The sequence below is a fragment of the Geotrypetes seraphini genome, chromosome 7 (assembly GCF_902459505.1).
Source record: "Geotrypetes seraphini chromosome 7, aGeoSer1.1, whole genome shotgun sequence".
NCBI lineage: Eukaryota > Metazoa > Chordata > Amphibia > Gymnophiona > Dermophiidae > Geotrypetes > Geotrypetes seraphini.
Genome location: NC_047090.1, coordinates 154,165,876 through 154,184,424, shown reverse-complemented (window position 1 = coordinate 154,184,424; position 18,549 = coordinate 154,165,876). Strand labels below are relative to the sequence as shown.

The window sequence follows — 18,549 nt, the reverse complement described above, 5'->3', positions numbered from 1 at the left end:
TCCAGCTGCTGTAAGACGGTAATTTAGATTCGCAGCTACAGGGCAGGGAGTTTTGTCGGATCGGGCCTGTTGTCGGTCGGTCGGGGGAAAGCACCACAAAAGTAAGGGTATCTGGCCAGCTCTGCACTCCTCCCTAAGGCTGCCCCGGGGCGGACCGCCCCCCCCTTGGTACGCCACTGCCTCGAGTTTTTCCTACCTGCCCTGCCGCAGCACACAGCCGACCGGAAGTCTTCCCGATGTCAGCGTTGACGTCGGAGGGAGGGAGGGCTTTGCTTAAGCCCTCCCTCCGACATCAGAACTAACATCGTGGAAGACTTCCGGGTCGGCTGTGTGCTGCGGCAGGGCAGGTAGGGAAAGAAAACGAGCCTCGCGGCTCCAGTGAATCCAACCCCGCAGGAACCCCGCAATCCTAGGGGGCATCCCCACGGGATCCCCGTGACCCGAAGGGGGAACCCGCAGGATTCCCGTCGTCCCCGTTCCCATGCAGCTCTCTAGTCCAGATTTCCCCTATCTTCCTCTTCCATACATCTAGCTTCTTTCCCTCTTTCTTTCCCCAACCCCCAGCTTCCAGCATCTGGCTCACCTGCCTGTCCTCCCCTTTCTTTCCTGTTGTGGGTTTCTTTCTTTCTCTCTTCATCCCCTTGGCCCAGAATCTTTTTCCCTTTCACTCCCTCCTTCCTAGTGTGAGCCGGGAACACGCACGATAGCGCGGTCCAGCAGCCCCACCCGCCCGATCGCAGCATTCAGCCAGCTCCCTCCCTCCACCTCACCTTATATTCCGAGTTTGCCGGCTTTCTTTTTCACCTTTTCTTTCCCCGTTTCGGCGGGTTACCTGCGGCTAGCCGCGGGTAACAACCACCATGTCATTCTCTACGCGGCGGCCCATCAGGTCCAGGACCTGTTAGTAACTCTCTATCTATACCCTTCTATCCCCTTTTCCTTCAGGAAATTGTCCAATCCCTTCTTATACTCCAACACCGTACCCTGTCCTATCACGCCATCTGGAAGCACATTCCAGGTGTCCACCACCCGTTGGGTGAAGAAGAACTTCCTAGCATTGGTTCTGAATCTGTCCCCTTTTAATTTTTCCGAATGCCCTCTCGTTCTTGTAGTTTTCGAAAGCTTGAAGAATCTGTCCCTCTCCACTTTCTCTATGCTTCATGATTTTGTAAGTCTCTATCATATCCCCTCTAAGTCTCTTTTTTAATCTAGCTTAGTATTTTAGGTTGAATTTCAGAACATTAGATCAGATTAGGGCACAGACAGCAATTCAGGAAAGGATGCAATGTCTTCTTTCACCGAAGATGTCTCTGCAGGGGCTTCTGCCCAAGAAGGAAGGGTTAGGACAGCTGTTAAATTGGGAGATTCTATCATTAGGCGTGTAGATAGCTGGGTGGCTTCTGGACATGAGGAGCGCTTGGATACTTGCCTGCCTGGTTCGAAGGTGGCAGACCTCATGCATCACTTAGATAAGATTTTGGGTACCAATGACATAGGGAAATGTAGCAGGGAGGTTCTGGAAGCCAAATTTAGGCTCTTAGGTAAGATAAAATTCAGAACCTCCAGGATTTGCATTTTCAGAAGTGCTCCCTGTTCCATGCACAGATCCCAAAAGACAAGCAGAGCTACAAAGTTTCAATGTGTGGATGAGGAGATGATACAAGGAGAAGGTGTTCAGATTTGTTAGGAACTGGGCTCCACCTTAACCAGGGTGGAATCAGGCCTCTGAAGTCAACATTTAAAAAAAAGGAGACAGAGCAGCTATTAAACTAGAAACTGAGGGAAGACCGACAGTTACTCAAAAGAGCATGATTCAGGACAAGAGTGCATCCTGATAGTGAGATTGCAATACAGGCCACAGTAGACCAGGTTTCCTTAAATTCAGAGTAGGCTGATTTTAAAGATTGCAAATTATCTATGCCAGCTACTGAGCAAATTGTAAATAGATTTGACAAACACTGTTTGAAATGTCTGTATGCAAATGCCAGAAGCATAAGAAACAAGATGGGAGAGTTAGAATATATTGCACTAAATGAAAAGATCTCTCTGATACCTGGTGGAAAGAAGATAACCAATGGGACACTGTCATACCGGGGTACAAGTTATATCGTAGTGATAGGGTGGATTGAATTGGTGGAGGCATAGCATTATATGTTTAGGATGGCCTTGAATCGAACGGACTAAAAATTCTACAGGAGCAGAAACATACCTTGGAATCTCAATATGTAGACATTCCATGTGTAAGGGAGGAAAAGGATAGTAATAGGAGTGTACTACTGTCCGCCTGTTATCAGAAATTAGGGAGACTAACAAACTGGGTAACACAATAATAATGGGTGATTTCAACTACTCCAATATTGACTGGATAAATATATCAGGGCATGCTAGGGAGATAAAATTCCTTGATGAAATCAAGGACTGCTTTATGGAGCAGCTGGTTCAGGAACCGACAAGAGGTGAAGCAATTCTAGATCTAGTTCGAGAACGTGAATTGGTGAGGGAGGTAATGGTGCTAGGGCCGCTTGATAACAGGAATCATAACATGACCAGATTTGACAATCCCTGGAAAAATTTACACAGGAAATCCAATAAAACAACACTTAACTTTAAAAAAGGAAACTATGATAACATGAGGAGAATGGTTAAAAAAAAACAACAAAAAACTTAAAGTGTAGTTGCAAAGGTGCACAAAGGTCAAAAATATGTATCAGGCATGGATGTTATTTAAAAATTCCATCCTGGAAGCCCAGGCTAGATATATTCCATGTGTTAATAAAGGAGGAAGAAGACCAAATGGCAGCCAGTGTGGTAAACGAGTGAGGTGAAGGAAGTTATTAGAGCTAAAAAAAGAATCTGGTCTCACTTTACATTTCAAACCCGCAAGATGAGGCATTAGATGTGATCAAGAATGTCTTGGATGAAAGATATAGGGGTCCTTTTATCAAGCTGCGGTAGGGGTTTAACGCGCATTACACCGCCTGCCGCGCTAGCCGCTAACACCCTCATTGAGCAGGCGTTAGTTTTTTAGCAGGCCGCAGAGGTTAGTGTGTGATGAAATGTCTGATGCGCTAACCCCGCTAGCCCATAGACCCACACACCATACCTATAAATTTTTTTTTTTTTTAATCTTTGGCACATCTTACTATGAAATAAAATTTTTTTCTACATGAGATTTTCTATAAACAAAAAATGGGAGTTGCCATGGGCGCTACATTCATATGTCAGTAGCCAATTTTTACATGTCCAGTTTTGAAACTATTTGGCTAGAGTGTTCTCCTTTTTCAGACAGAATCCACAGATGGTACCTCTTCATCGATGACGTTTTGGTTCTTTGGAAAGGAACTGAAGATTAGCTTTTTCATTTCATAACTTGGTTAAATTCCTGTAACGAAAGTTTGAAGTTTACTATTAATTTTTCTAGATCCATGATTGTTTTTTTGGACCTAAAGTTCAAACTTCCAAACATTTTGAAACTGATCTACATACAAAACCGACTGATAGAAATACATTCTTGGATTACAAGAGTTGTAATCCAGGTAAATTGAGAGATAATCTTCCTTTCTCCCAGTTTTTGTGCTTGAAGAGAAACTGCTCTATAAAGCATAAATTTAAAACCCAGTATGAAACTTGAAAGTTTAGAAAATATCTCTCGTTCAAACAATCTTAGAATTCTGAACTTTCCTAAAACTTCAATGATATCCGCAAAAGAGATGTTGAAAAAATATCTACGGTAATTGAAATATTAAATATTCCTGAAGATATGCTTCCTCCTTTCCTATAAGTATTCTATCTTCTGACTAAAACAAAAGAAGAATCTTCTCCGTTGGTACAAAACCAGAATTCTCAAATGGACGCGACATCAATCTTGGAAACATCTCTCAAAGAATTAGTAAAACCCGCTACTCTCTTACTCACGGTGGCATTAACACCTGATAAAAATTGGTTACTGAAATTGTTTTTCAAAAATAGAGATAAAGAATTTCTTGGACATAAGATACAGATGTTCCCAGATGTGACGAAGGAAACCCAAAAACGTCGACGTCAGTTCCTGCTCCTTAAACCAGGGGTAGCAGCAGTGGGGAGCATTTTCTTTCTGCGATACCCATGTAAATATATTGTAAAATATAGATCAAATACATATATATTTTTTGAACCATCTCAGGATTTCTCTCCATGAAACACCTTGAAGGGGATCCAATAATATCAAGTTAATATTTAAAAATATTCCTGTAACTACAGTCAGGAAATTGCAATTTTGTTGTTTAATTGGATGTGATTCCATTTTCCTTATTTCACTCACTAAGATTCTTGGATCTATATATATAATGGATTAAAGATTGATTAAGAAAACTATTTCCTTTTTATTTTATATATGTTTATTACATATTGTAATATCTTTCTCAAAATTCTGAACAAGAAGTTATTTCTTGATTTGTTTTGGTGTTAAATACAAATAAAGAATTTAAAAAAAAATAAAAAATTTAAAACCCAGTCGAAGATCTTGTTTTCAAAATTAAACAACAGAGGTTACCCTGTGTCAGTATTGCACCGAGCAATGAAGCGTGAAGTATTACAATAGGGAGTTATTGTTAGAAATTGGTAATAAGGTCACAAATAAACAAGATGCAAGTATCCAAAACTGTGTGATGAGGTTCACAGCACAAGGCAATGTTCCAGTTAACATAATAAAAAATAACTGGAAAATCACACAGACCAACCCATTATTCAAAGATGTTCAACTGAGGATCGCCTTTTCAAGAGAAAAAAATCTCAAAGATATTCTCAGTCCAGCAGTATACAGAATGATTCCACCAAAGGACACAAGAGCATTACCGTTGGGATTCTTTAAATGTGGGTCCTGCAATATATGTTCCAGTACAAGCCAAGGTAAAACATTTACAAACCCTTTTGTAAAAGTATATACCATACGACATTTCCTGACTTGTAAATCAGAATACATCATTTATGTCATTTTTTGTCCTTGTGCCAAAATCTATGTGAGCAAATCAATCTGCCCATTTAAGGTGAAGATGTGTGAACACAAATCTAATCTGAAATTAAAAGAGTTGAGCGCACCTATAGTAGAACATTGTATGAATTCAAATCATAGTTTCAATGATCTCAGATGTTTATGCACAGACACAGAACAGAAACACAGCAGGGGAGGTGATCGTCATAGAAAATTACTCCGAGAAACACACTGGATTTATAGATTAAATTCAGTCAAGGCAAATGGTTTGAACACTCCATTGGGTGGCATTTGTTTTTCTAAAATCTTTAGCCCATTGATAATTTTCAACCCATTGGAGTTTGGTGTTTTCTGGCGTCAGTGCGTAGTTATCAGATGTTGGTGACATCATCTTTTTCTCAGTATAACTGCGCATGCTCTGGCGCTGGTTACTACGCCGCCATTTTTTGAGATGTGATGAACGGTAAAGCTTAATGCAGTAAATACTACTTCATCTGAATCTACTTTAACAGCTAGCGTAGATCTTTAATATATTTTGATGTGCATGCACTATCTTTTTGTAGTATTTATTTCAGACCCCTGAGGAAGCCAAGACTACTGGTGAAATGGGTCCCATCAGGCCAAATACAATCCTGACTTGCACACAGATAAGTTCATTTTTCTTTCTTTTTGCTGATCTTTGTTTTAAAAAAGTTTTTAAAAACATATACAAAAATTTATGATCAGCTTGAGAGGTTTTTTGGACCTATGAAAAAGAACCTGTTCCTGCATTTGCTATTTGTAAGTTCATACTTTTCAATAGCGCAGGCATCTGAGGTCCATTTCCTCTCTTAATCACACTAGGTGTGTTTATGAAACCTGTCTTTGAACTGTGAAAATAATCGTAAACACAAGGAATGTCAAGTCAAATTCAAGGCGCTAATAAGGAAGGTGAAGAGAGATCTTGAAGATTGCGCTGGAAGCAAAACATATACAGTAGTAAAAAAAATGTTTAGCTTTATTAAAAGCAAGACGGGAAGATAATCAGTTGGACCGCTAGATGACCGACGGATAAAAGAGGCTCTCAGGAAGACAAGGACATTGTGGAGAGGTTAAATGAATTCTTTACCTGGTCTTCACCAAGGAAAATGTGGAGATACCGGTGCCAGAAATAGTATTCAATTAAGAACATAAGTATTGCCGCTGCTAGGTCAGACCAGTGGTCCATCATGCCCAGCGCCCTGACACTAGCCCTAACAGCGTATGTCCTTGTTCAGCAGGAACTTGTCTAACTTTGTCTTGAATCCCTGGAGGGTGTGTTCCCCTATGACAGACTCCGGAAGAGCGTTCCAGTTTTCGACCTCTCTCGGGGTGAAGAACTTCCTTACATTTTTACGGAATCTATCCCCTTTCAACTTTATAGAGTGCCCTCTCGTTCTACCTACCTTGGAGAATGAATCAGAGGAACTCATACAAATCTCTGTAACACTGGATAATATAATGGGTCAATTTGACAAATTGAACAGAAGCAAATTGCCTGGATCAGATGATAAACATCCCAGAGTGCTGATAGAATTGAAAAATGAACTGCTAGTCATTTGAAAAATGAGATGTTAAGTCATTTGTAATTTTTCTTTAAAAACCAGCACAGTACCAGAAGACTGGAGGGTGACGTCAATTTTTAAAAAGGATTCCAGAGGTGATTAGTGGAGATAAGTCTGATATGAGAAAACTTCATCACTGTTTCTAATTAAGAATTTGAACATTGAATATAAGGGAGGTATTTTTGTGGATTTATGATTGATCTCTCTTTATCCTATATACATTGTTTTTGAACCTTAAACCTAGCCCAGAAACACCCAAAACTGAAATTAGAGACCCTCCCAATGTCTTCCATAGACAGCAATAGAATGTACTCTGTTCTGGTGCAGAGCCTGCTTTAGCTGAAATCAGCAGCTGAGATATGGAGAATACTGCCTCAGACAAGCATGTAAAAATAATCCAGATGTTTGTTTCTTCATGCTACCAGTCAGACCCTAAGAGAGCCTGAAACCCATGACCCCACAACTCCAAATGCTTCGTCCTGGGGAAGACGATGCAGCAAGCACCCAATAGAGTGCTCAGGACCAACACAGGGCCACACACCCCTGAGCTCAAGCTCTGGGAGTACCAGGAACAAGCCTTGCTACCAGGGGCACAGACCATGAGCCAACAAAAAAATGTTAATGTAGGCCAGCCAGGCAGGTGCCCTGTAAAAGGATTGCTCTCCCACCTACAGACTTCTGACCCAGAGAACCTGTCTTCTCCCAGGCAGAGCTGCCCCAGGTAACACTGGGGACCTCTGAAGCAAAAAAAAAAAAAAAAAAGCTTCAAAATCAGGATAAAACCCTCAAAATAATAAAACAGAAACAGAGCAGAAAAGAAAGACACCTTCCGACTCACAAGTAGAAGGAAAAACTGAGGAGCTGCAGTACAGCCTAGGGATGCAGGAGGTGGAACTGAAAATGTAGACAATGCCTTCTACACAACTCACGATTAAGAAGAATAACCCACTGGTTCAAGATTCATATGCCTTTTGCACTAGAAAAGGACGTTGGGGTTCTCTATCCTATGTATATCATCATTTCGTTTTCAACCAGGGGACATTGTACCCAACTGTGAATGAGTCTAGACATGGAAGCATTGAATGAAATAGCGTGAAGAGGCAATATAAAAATATGATTGAGATCCTCTCTGACAAAAGGTTGACCAATGTTCAGGAACCTTTAAGTATGGTTGATACTATAGAGACACACCAGCCAAGGCACCTTATTACTACTTAAAGCAGGAGAGTCAATAAAATTCCTGGCCATGGCCACTGAGTGCAAATGTAAATGTAAATAACCTATTCCCTGCTTTAAAAAATAAAAAAAAGCTACCAGGCAGCACCTGGGACTTACTAGTCCTGAAATTCTGCAGGCATGTAGGGATGTAAAATAGCTCCCTGCTCTGCATCCTGAAATCTACAAAAAGTGCTAGATCCAACACAGGAGGCCTTGAAGCCATGGGACTACCAGTCTCGCTTCCTCAAAGAGAAGCTATAGAAAGCAGCAACAGCTCAAACCCAAATCTTGCTGCTTGAACAAGCCTTGAAGGTTATGCTCTTCACTTCACCCTTAACATATCAGAAAAAAATCAACCCCTTTAAGTGATCTACTACCATATTAATCTCCCCCTACAGAGGGGGATTATAACCCCTTTTGTTAAAACCTTTTGAGGACAGGAAGAAGAAATCTCAACCCAAGCATGCCAAAAATGTTTTTTTTGGAGGGGGAAGGAAGGGGAAACTTACAATCAGTCAGAGAAGTGCTGTACAGCAAACCAAACCCTCAAGAACACCCAAGAACTACCCAAATATTGTTCCAGATATTAGGGACTACCTCCTCATTCACTATATTGTGCTCAAAGTTGTCTCTGATTTCAAGAAAGCTAGCCTTAACCAGCTATTTCAGAGTTGGACTGAAAGTAATCTAGTGGTCATTACTGATTATGGGAACCCTGAACCATCCCATTGTCCATACACAAACTACTAATAGCATTTTGTCACCGCTCCCACCTAGTATATCAATCCCAGTCCAGCACTCATTTGAGGTACTGGAACCTCTGACTCCCTGGAGCATAAGCTGTAGGTCAGCCTACCGATTTTTTTATTTTTTTTTTTGGGGGGGGGGAAACCCAGAAGCGAGAATATATGTGTGGTGGAGGGGGGTATCCAGAGGAGTGAACATATAGGGTTGCAAATCTTGGGTGTAGATATAAGACCTTCTTAGAGAGGACCCTAGTATTTCAAGCTGGTAGGCAACAATCTTGGTTAGGTGAATGTATTCAGCAAGCTATGTTATCCTATTGCTGTTTTAGGAAATTAAGACCACACTTTGTTCGATAAGTTTATTACTTAATGAGTTTTATTACTGAAATTCTATTTTATAAATATTTGTATTTTTTACTGTATTATTGTATTTCGATGATTGTCCAGTTCTTTTTAGTGCAGTGGTCTCAAACTTGCAGCCTGGGGGCCACATGCAGCCCGCCAGGTACTATTTTGAGGCCCTCGATATGTTTATCATACTCACAAAAGTAAAATAAAACAGTTTCTTGATCATATGTCTCTAGCTATAAATTACAATATTATAATTAAGACTTAGCCTAAAGGAAAGATTTATAAAATATAAAGAGTTTTACCTCATGCAAAATTGTCATTTCTTTAATAAGACATTAACTATTTTTTTCTGAGTACCTACAAATCCAAAATGTAGCCCTGCAAAGGGTTTCAGTTTGAGACCACTGTTTTAGTGTAAACTGCCTAGAACTTTTGGTTATGGCGGTATAAAAGAATAAAGTTATTATTATTATAAGTAGACCTCCTGGACTAATTCCACCAGCACCAAAACACACACAAATGCTGCTTACATCACGGAGGCTCAACAGCACCTGTAACCAAAGCCCTTACCTCACAGCCTCAAAGAAATGCTATGAGCAGTCCCTCTGAAAGCTGGAGTATCAGCTATCTGCTTTCTGCTCTCCCAAGGCCAGCCTAAAAAGTGGCCCAGCCAGTAGCTTGTAGTCATTTCAAAAAGACTGTTAGCTTCTGTTCATGTTCTCATAGACTAAGCACTCAATTAAATACTGTAGTTCTCTTTTTTGTACTATGTACTTTTATTTTATTGTACACCACTGATATTCCTTAAGGCAGTTTGTCAAATAAAATGAACCTTTAACCTAGGAACACCAGCAAATTGATACCACCCCATAGGGTTAAAAGAACTCTGCCCATCATGTTCCAGCCTTGCCTACACTTAGAACAGTGGTCTCAAACTCAAACCCTTTGCAGGGCCACATTTTGGATTTGTAGGGACTTGGAGGGCCTCAGAAAAAAATAGTTAATGTCTTATTAAATAAATGACAATTTCGCATGAGGTAAAACTCTTTATAGTTTATAAATCTTTCCTTTTGGCTAAGTCTTAATAATAATATTGTCATTTATAGCTAAAGAGACAAATGATCAAGAAACTGTTTTATTATACTTTTGTGATTATGATAAACATACCGAGGGCCTCAAAATAGTATCTGGCGGGCCGCGTATTTGAGACCACTGACTTAGAGCAAACCTCCCCTTTCCTCGGTCGCCTTTTTCTTCTTCCCCGATTTCTTTGGGTCAGAAAGACTTGTCCTTCAGCTGACATCAAGGCTGCCAGCCAGGCTTCTTTTTTGATAATGCATCTTAAGCGAATGAGGATTTTGAAAGGGAAGCAGAGACTAGGTAGTAAAGGAAAAACAGGAAAGTTGTCCCTGAAGGTCCAGACTTGCTGTTCCTGCCTGCATTTCAGCCACATTGAACAATCTTCTCTCTCTCTGCCAGGAATGAGCCTGCAGACTAAAGCCCTGGATCTGGAGATCAGGGGAGGCGGTGAAACTCACCCCTCCCTTTTTTTGGCAGAAATCATACTGAGCCAAGCCTGAAAGCCCACAAAGATCCAAGACCCAACCATAGGACCACAGTCTGTGCATCCCAGGAGTCAGATTTTTCTCAAAACATCTTGAGCATAACCCCATCTGCTGGAAGAAGATAAATACTGGCAAGTTCCAAGGCTGCACTACTTACATTGGCTATTGTATCAAATTGCCAGTGTTCTGCATTTATCTGCTGTTGGGGGTTTAACCCATTCATCTGGACTGGTCTAGCAGGACAAAAATACATTTACGGTCTGAAATTAAAATATGAATGCTATAAAATGTTTGCAATTCTGAAGAATAAAAAGCCAACAGATGTGCCATACCACTTTATGTTTTGGCTTTATAATAGAAACTTCCATCTCTTCAGCCCCCGAATTATCACTTGGAGAGCCAGACCGAAAGTCCATCATTTCTTCCTCTTGCTTCTTAAGACTGTCAGCAACTGCTTGGATGGCTTTTGTCCATTCTTCTCTGAAGGAGCAGACAAATGCAATACTGGGTCAGACCTCTCTTCATATATGATTCAAGTAAAAATATTAGTGCGTTAAAGATGGAACAGGAACCTTATCCTCCCAATATTTTAACAATTTAAGATACTGTCACATTCAAAATATTGAATTTTTTTTTTTACCAGTAGTTAATCTTGCAATTATTTTAAAATGTTTCCGTAAAAGGCATATTAATAGGATAGCATGAGCAAAAGCAATTAGAGGTAGCAGAAGTAGCAGCCTAGTTAGAGCTGCTGCCTCAGCACCCTGAGATTGTAGGTTGGAGGTCACTCCTTGTGACCCTGGGCAAGTTACTTAACCGCCCCCCCCCCCCCCCCCCCCCCAAGGTACCAGAGTTGATTGTGAGTCCACCAGGACAAATAGCGAAAATACTTAAGAGTACCTGACAGAAAGCAAAGTTGCTTACCTGTAACAGCAGTTCTCTGTAGACAGGAGGGGAATGCAGCCACACTTGTTGGTGAAGTCCTCAGAATGAGCCTGTGTATCATCCCCTAGCTACAGTAAGCTTTTTGCCAGGACTGTTATCCTACATACCTCCTCACCTTATCCTGTCAGTTATTTCACTAGCTAACAATCAAGGTTAAATGTTAGAGTTCTTGCCTTCTTCTGGAATTATGAGGTAAGGGCTTTTTTTGTGGGGATTGGGGGAGAGCAAATGTGGCTGCATTCTAGTGATGCCCGATTAAGGGAAACAATTTGATTTGATTCGGCCTATTGAATTGACTTTTCAATTCATCTTTCCCACCCAATCAGGCTTTTTTTCCCCCAAATATCCTGGCAGGTTTAGTTTGTAGTCTTTCTACCCACCCAACACCCCCCTCCCTTTGCCCTCTCCAACCCCACGCCGGTGCTGTGGTGTAAACAAAATAAACAAAAATTACTTTCCCTCTTTCTGTTAGGTCCTAACACTCGCTGTCTTAACACCAGCTCTGGCAGGATACACATTATAAATGAAATCTGACATATTGTAATCACAAAATAGAAAATTATTTTTTCTACCTTCCACAGACATATTCAACATTTGTTTCTTTTCCACTGTCTACCATCTCTCCCCCCCCCTCCCCCACTGCCATGTGCTCTGGACCAAACCTCTCTATTATCCTCCATCCTCTATTATCCTCCATGCAGTATCTCTCCTTTCCTCCCCTCCATTATTATGTGCAACATTTCTTTCTCTCTCCTCATGCACCATTTCTCCCTGCCCTCCACCCTATGTCCAACATTTCTCCCTCTCTTCTCCATGAATGTCCCCATCTCCTCCACCATATGCTGGATTTCTCCCTCTCACCCCCGTTCTACCTCTTTGTTTCATCTCTCCCTTCCTCTACTCCACCCCAATTCTTCCTTTCACCTCCTATGTGCAACATCTTTCCTTCCCCTCCCACTCCCATGTAGCAGTTTTCCATCCCTCCCTCCCATCACCCTGTGTAGCAGCACCCCACCAATCTTCCCATAGTGAGACCTGACATATTTGAGGCCTTCTAAAGCAGCAGCAGCACTCTGAACGTGCTGCTTCATGGCCTGCCCTACTAGGGCTTCCAAGTTTATTAATTTCTTGTTATACCATCTATCCCATGTATCTAGACGGTTTACAAATAGTTAAAAATTTAATCTAAAACATTGAGGGAGGTTGAAAGACAAACTTGACTGACATGAGTCCAGGAGGGAAGTAAAGATACAATAGAATTAAAAAGAAAAGGGTATAGGGAAGAATAAGTGCAATAGATAAGGGAAGTCTTTTTCTAATGGTGTGAGAAGGTTATTCCACAATGAAAGCATCTTGAAATAAGAATGTTTTTAACCTAGATTTAAATACCGGTAAAGATGATTCTTGTCTGAGTTTATGAGTCATCGCATTCCATAATGTCGGAACCATAACGGAGAAGATCGATTTACGGATATCATAGAAGATTTCACAAATAGGTGGGATTAGTAGAAGATTTTGAGAGTTGGATCTTAGCATTTTGAAGAGGAGTAAGGAACAATAAGTTTATCAATGAAAGCAGGGGAGTTTGTGAGTCTTGTTTTAAAAGTGAGCAAGAGCAATTTTAAGTGATCCGATGGGAAATAGGTAGCCAATGTACATTTCAGAGCAGGGGAGTTACGCGATCATATTATTTTGCTTTATGGATGAGTTTTATGGCAGTGTTTTGAACAATCTGTAGTCTGCGGATTTATTTTTGTGTCAAGCCATGATATAAGGAATTACCTCTGCAGCGTCACTGATGTCAGCAGTGACATGGCAGAGGGAAGCCCTATCAGGGAAGGCCACAAAGCAGCCTATTCAGAGTGCTGCCGCTGCTTTAGGAGGCCTCGGTGGTATGTCAGGTATCACTAAGTTGGGATGTGTCTGTGAGGGGGGGGGATATTGGTCGCTGAATCGGCGCATCCGATTTTCTCAAATAAATCGATTTACTGAAGTGAATCAGGGAATCTATTTCAATCAGCATTACTGCATTCCACAGTTGTCTACAGAGAACTCCTGTAACAGGTAAGCACCATCGCTTCCTCCGGAAACAAGCGCAGTAAATGAAGGCGCACTTGTTGGGTGAGTCCCTAGCTAATAAGATAATACTGGTGGGAATGAGGAATTAAGGAGCAAAGAGATTGCCCAAAACGAGTGTTTTGTGCTGAGCTTTGATCTAACAAACAATGTGGAACACTCAAGTTTATATATGATGCAATAAAATATTTAAGCAGAGGAAAAAACCCCCAGGGTCAAATCAACAGAAAGACGCCAGTTTGGGGTTGGGATACTATCATCGGTCAAAACCTCTGTTTTAATTAATTTAATTTTTTAATATGTTTTTAAATATTCATTTTAAATTGTTTATACATGTGTTTTTCATCATTTTTCAAAAATCATTCTCTCTCATGCTCAATGGAAAATGAGCTAGCAGTAATTCAATATCAATCCATAAGCGTGTGTGGCAAACCAAAATGAGAATAGAAAAGCACTTATCTTTTCTAACCCGACGGAGGCCAAGTCCATTTCACCCTCAAGGCTTCTTCAGGGGAAGTGCTATGAACTTATTGATGCCAAATAACAGCTAACGATCCATTAGCTGATATTATCTTGCATGTTCCATATTGTTTATCTTCAGATTGGTCTTTCTTGAACACTTATCTAAGCCTTCACTATTCTTGTTGAGCTTTGATCTAAACAATAATGTTTGGTAAAAGTATGGACAAAAGACCAGGTTGCTGCCTTGCAGATGCCTTGAATGGGAACAGAGTGGAAGTGGGCTATTGAAGAAGCTGACACATGTAATCTGTGTGTTCCAATTCTGCCAGGATCTGGTTGACCTGCTTGTGTGTAAACATAATGCTATGCAATGAGATATCCACATGGACATGGTTCTCTTTGAAACTGGAATGCCCAGTTTGGATAAGTTGTAGGTAATGAGAAGCTATTAGTCTGATGAAGAGATTCTGTTGCATTTATGTAGAATAGGAGAGCTCTTCTGCAGTCCAAGGTATGCAGGATCTGTTTTGCTGTAGAGGCATGAGGAGAAGGATGGTAGAATTAGGTCCTGGTTCAGAAGCAAGTCTGACAGAATGTCTGGAAGGAATTTTGGATGTGTATGGAAGTGGACACGGTGAGGGAAAAATTGTGTATGACTAGTAGGTTCAGTGTTCTCCCTAGCGTCTTTTAGCCAGATGCTCTGCCCAGCTAACTTAGGTGAGCGCCAGCTGTCATTTCGGTGCGGTGCTTTAGGGCAGTTTGGGTCCGGGCATTTCTCCCTTTAACTGGCACATCTCCCTCACCTTTCCGATGTCTTCTTTGTCAAATGGGCTCCGGCAAAGACGGAAAATGTTATCTTGCAAGCGGTGCTCAGCCCAAAGCGTCCCCTCTGACACAGCTTCCTGTTTTCACCTTGGCAGCTCACGTCAGAGGGGAAGCTTTGGGCCAAGCACCGCTTTCAAGGTAACATTTGCCATCTATGCCGGGGCCCGTTTGACAAAGAAAACATCGGAAAGGTGATCGTGAAGGTGAGAGGAAGGGAGGGAGATGGACCAACTAGGGGGAAAAGTTAAGTGGGCAGATGATAGAAGTGGGGAGAAGGGGGGAGAGAGAGAAGAGGCAGATGATGGAAGGGGGGAGAGAGAGAAGAGGGCAGATGATGGAAGGGGGGAGAGAGAGAAGAGGGTAGATGATGGAAGAGGGGAGAAGGAAGAGAGAAGAGGGCAGATGGTGGAAGTAGGGGAGAAGAGGGGAAGATGATGAAAGAGGAGCAGATGATGGAAGTGAGGAGAAGGGAGAGAGGGAAGTGAGAGAGAGAAGACAGCAGATGTTGGATGTCACTTGAGAAGGGAGAGCAGATGCTGAAAGGAAGTGGAGAAAGAGGACACATACTGAATGGAAGGAGGGGATAAAGAAAAAGGTCGCCAGGAAGTGGCATCTCTGTTCTCAGTGTCAGTGCAGTCTGTGTAATGGTGCCAGGCATACAGCTGCTCTCTTCTTGTTCAGTATATCACAAACCAATATATATATATATTGGTTTGCTATATACTGAACAAGAAGAGAGCAGCTGCATGCCTAGCACCATTATACAGTGGAACTTGGTTTACAAGCTAATTTGTTCCAGAAGCATGCTCGTAAACCAAATTGCTCGTATATCAAAGCGAGCTTCCCCATAGGAAGTAAGGGAAACTTGCTTGATTCGTGTGTGTCCCAGGCCACCGGTGCTGCTCTACCTTCCCCCCCCCCCCCCCAAGGCCACCGGTGCTGCTCAATACCCCCCCCCAAAAAAAAAAACCCCAGCATCGCCCCCCCCCCCCCCAGCGGTCCGGCATCTCCCACTCACAGAAACACAATCCCATACCCCGATCTAGCACCAGCACTAACGCACAGGACATGCCGGTGCTGGTGCCCGAAGATTCTGCCTCTTGCCTGGGCTGGGCCTTGAGCATCTGCACATGCTCACAGCCTTCTGGATCTCCAAAAATATCAGCAAGAGTGGGAGCCAGGCGGCCATGAGCATGCGCAGATGCTCAAGAATCAGCCCAGGCAAGAGGCAGGAACTTCGAGCACCAGCACATCCTGTGTGTTGGTGCTGGTGCCAGATCGGGGTAAGGGATTGTGTTTGGGCGCGCGGGTGGGGGATGCCAGATCGTGGTGTGTGGGGGGGGGCGACACGAGCGGGGGAGAGGCGATGCCAGATCGCGGGGGGGTGGGGGGTGCCGGATTATGGGGGTGGCTCACAAATTGAGACAACGCTCGGTTTGCGAGGCACGATTTGCAGGAAGGTTTTGCTCATCTTGCAAAACACTCGCAAACCGCGTTACTCGTAAACTGAGGTTTGACTGTATATATAAAGTTTTTTAAACATTAGGAGTATTCTGTGTGCAAAAATCCTTGTAGCACTCACTGTAGTTCCTGTTAAAGTGACTCCCTCTGCTATTTTTATATTTGCTCATACTGAGGGTTTTGTTAAAGTGACCTCATCTGCCGTTCTTATATTTGCTCATATTTAGACCTGCATCCATATTGCAAGTGTGCAGAAACCCTGGCAGCACACACTGTTTCCTAAGCAAAAGTTTGTCACTGAATTGCTGAGGGTTTTGTTAAAGTGACCCATCTGCCATTCAGCACAGTTACTTACCGTAACAGGTGTTATCCAGGGACAGCAGGCAGATATTCTTAACGCATGGGTCACCGATGGAGCCCCGGCACGGACACTTTTTACTAGAAAGTTCTAGTTGGCTGCACCGCGCATGCGCGAGTGCCTTCCCGCCCGACGGAGGAGTGTGTGGTCCCCAGTTAAGATAAGCCAGCTAAGAAGCCAACCCGGGGAGGTGAGTGGGTCGTAAGAATATCTGCCTGCTGTCTGCTGCTGTCTGCTGCTGTCTGTCTGCTGCTGTCTGCTGCTGCCTGCTGCTGTGTAAGTGGATAACACCTGTTACGGTAAGTAACTGTGCTTTATCCCAGGACAAGCAGGCAGCATATTCTTAACGCATGGGTGACCTCCAAGCTAACAGAGAGGGAGGAGGGATGGTTGGCCATTAGGAAAATAAATTGTGTAACACAGATTGGCCGAAGTGCCCATCCCGTCTGGAGAAGGTATCCAGACAGTAGTGAGTAGTGAACGTGTGAACTGAGGACCAAGTGGCAGCCTTGCAGATTTCCTCGATGGGCGTGGAACGGAGGAAAGCCACAGAAGCAGCCATAGCTCTGACCCTGTGGGCCGTGAAAGCACCTTCCAGTGAGAGACCGGCCCGAGCATAACAGAACGCAATGCAGGCAGCAAGCCAGTTGGAAAGCGTCCGTTTGGAGACAGGACGACCTAGACGGTTAGGGTTGAAGGACAAAAGGAGCTGAGGAGACGAGCGGTGAGCCATGGTGTGGTCAAGGTTACATTACATTACATTACATTAGTGATTTCTATTCCGCTTGTACCTTGCGGTTCAAAGCGGATTACATAAGATGAAGCTGGACATTTCCAGGAGGGTACATGACAATTAGGGTAAGACATAGTAACAGAATGAGTATAGACTTAGTAACATTGGATGAAAGCAGTTATATTGCATTACATATCAAATCTTTTTCCAGGCGTTGGTAGGTAATATGATTCGGAAGGGTGAATTAGGTTCCATTTTTTTTTTTGGTCGGTTGAGGGTATGGTGCCAGGGAGTGGGTAAACCTGGTCGGTGTACGTGGAAGAGGAGAGGGAGATTAGGTGTTTTGAATATGCTTTTTGAAAAGTAAAAGTATGCTTTTTGAAAAAGGTAATAAGCAAGGGCACGCTTACAGTCCAGCGTGTGCAGTGCCTGTTCCCCAGGATGAGAATGGGTTTTTGGGAAAAAGACAGGTAACACAATGGACTGGTTAAGATGAAAATCCGAGACCACCTTGGGGAGGAATTTCGGATGGGTACGCAGAACCACCTTGTCATGGTGAAAAACAGTGAAAGGTGGGTCGGCAACCAGTGCATGCAACTCACTAACCCTCCTGGCAGAGGTGATGGCAATGAGGAAAAGCACCTTCCATGTAAGAAATTTGAGGGAGGTTGTGGCAAGAGGCTCAAACGGAGGTTTCATTAGAGCCGATAGAACCACATTCAGGTCCCAGACGACTGGAGGAGGCTTCAGAGGTGGTTTGACATTGAAGAGGCCTCTCATGAACCGGGAAACCAGAGGGTGAGCCGTGAGAGGTTTTCCAAGGATAGGCTCATGAAATGCAGTGATGGCAATGAGGTGGACTCTGATTGAGGTGGACTTGAGTCCAGCATCGGATAGAGAGAGCAAATAGTCCAGAACAGTTTCCACCGCCAATGAGGTGGGATCGTGGTGATGTAGTAGACACCAAGAGGAGAACCGGGTCCACTTCTGATGGTAACACTGGAGGGTGGCTGGTCTCCTGGAGGCATCCAAAATACGACGGACAGGCTGAGACAGATTTTCTGGAGAGGTCAGCCCGAGAGAAACCAAGCTGTCAGGTGGAGCGAAGACAGATTGGGATGCAGTAGAGACTGATGCTGCTGTGTAAGTAGAGTAGGAAACAGAGGAAGAGGAATGGGTTCCCTGGCACTGAGCAGGAGCAGGAGGGAGAACCAATGTTGACGAGGCCACCGAGGGGCGATGAGAATCATGGTTGCT

The 18,549-nt window shown here is 43.0% G+C and overlaps 1 protein-coding gene across 3 annotated transcripts in view; it reads right to left on the bottom strand.

The window, feature by feature from the left end:
* The window catches only part of AKT1 (AKT serine/threonine kinase 1), a 368,034-nt gene that overhangs the window by 173,956 nt on the left and 175,529 nt on the right, over positions 1-18,549 (bottom strand). For all 3 annotated transcript variants that reach the window (XM_033951246.1, XM_033951247.1, XM_033951245.1), the window contains exon 5: positions 10,765-10,912. In XM_033951246.1, the coding sequence (XP_033807137.1) occupies positions 10,765-10,912 (148 nt within the window). The remainder of the gene's footprint in view (positions 1-10,764; positions 10,913-18,549) is intronic.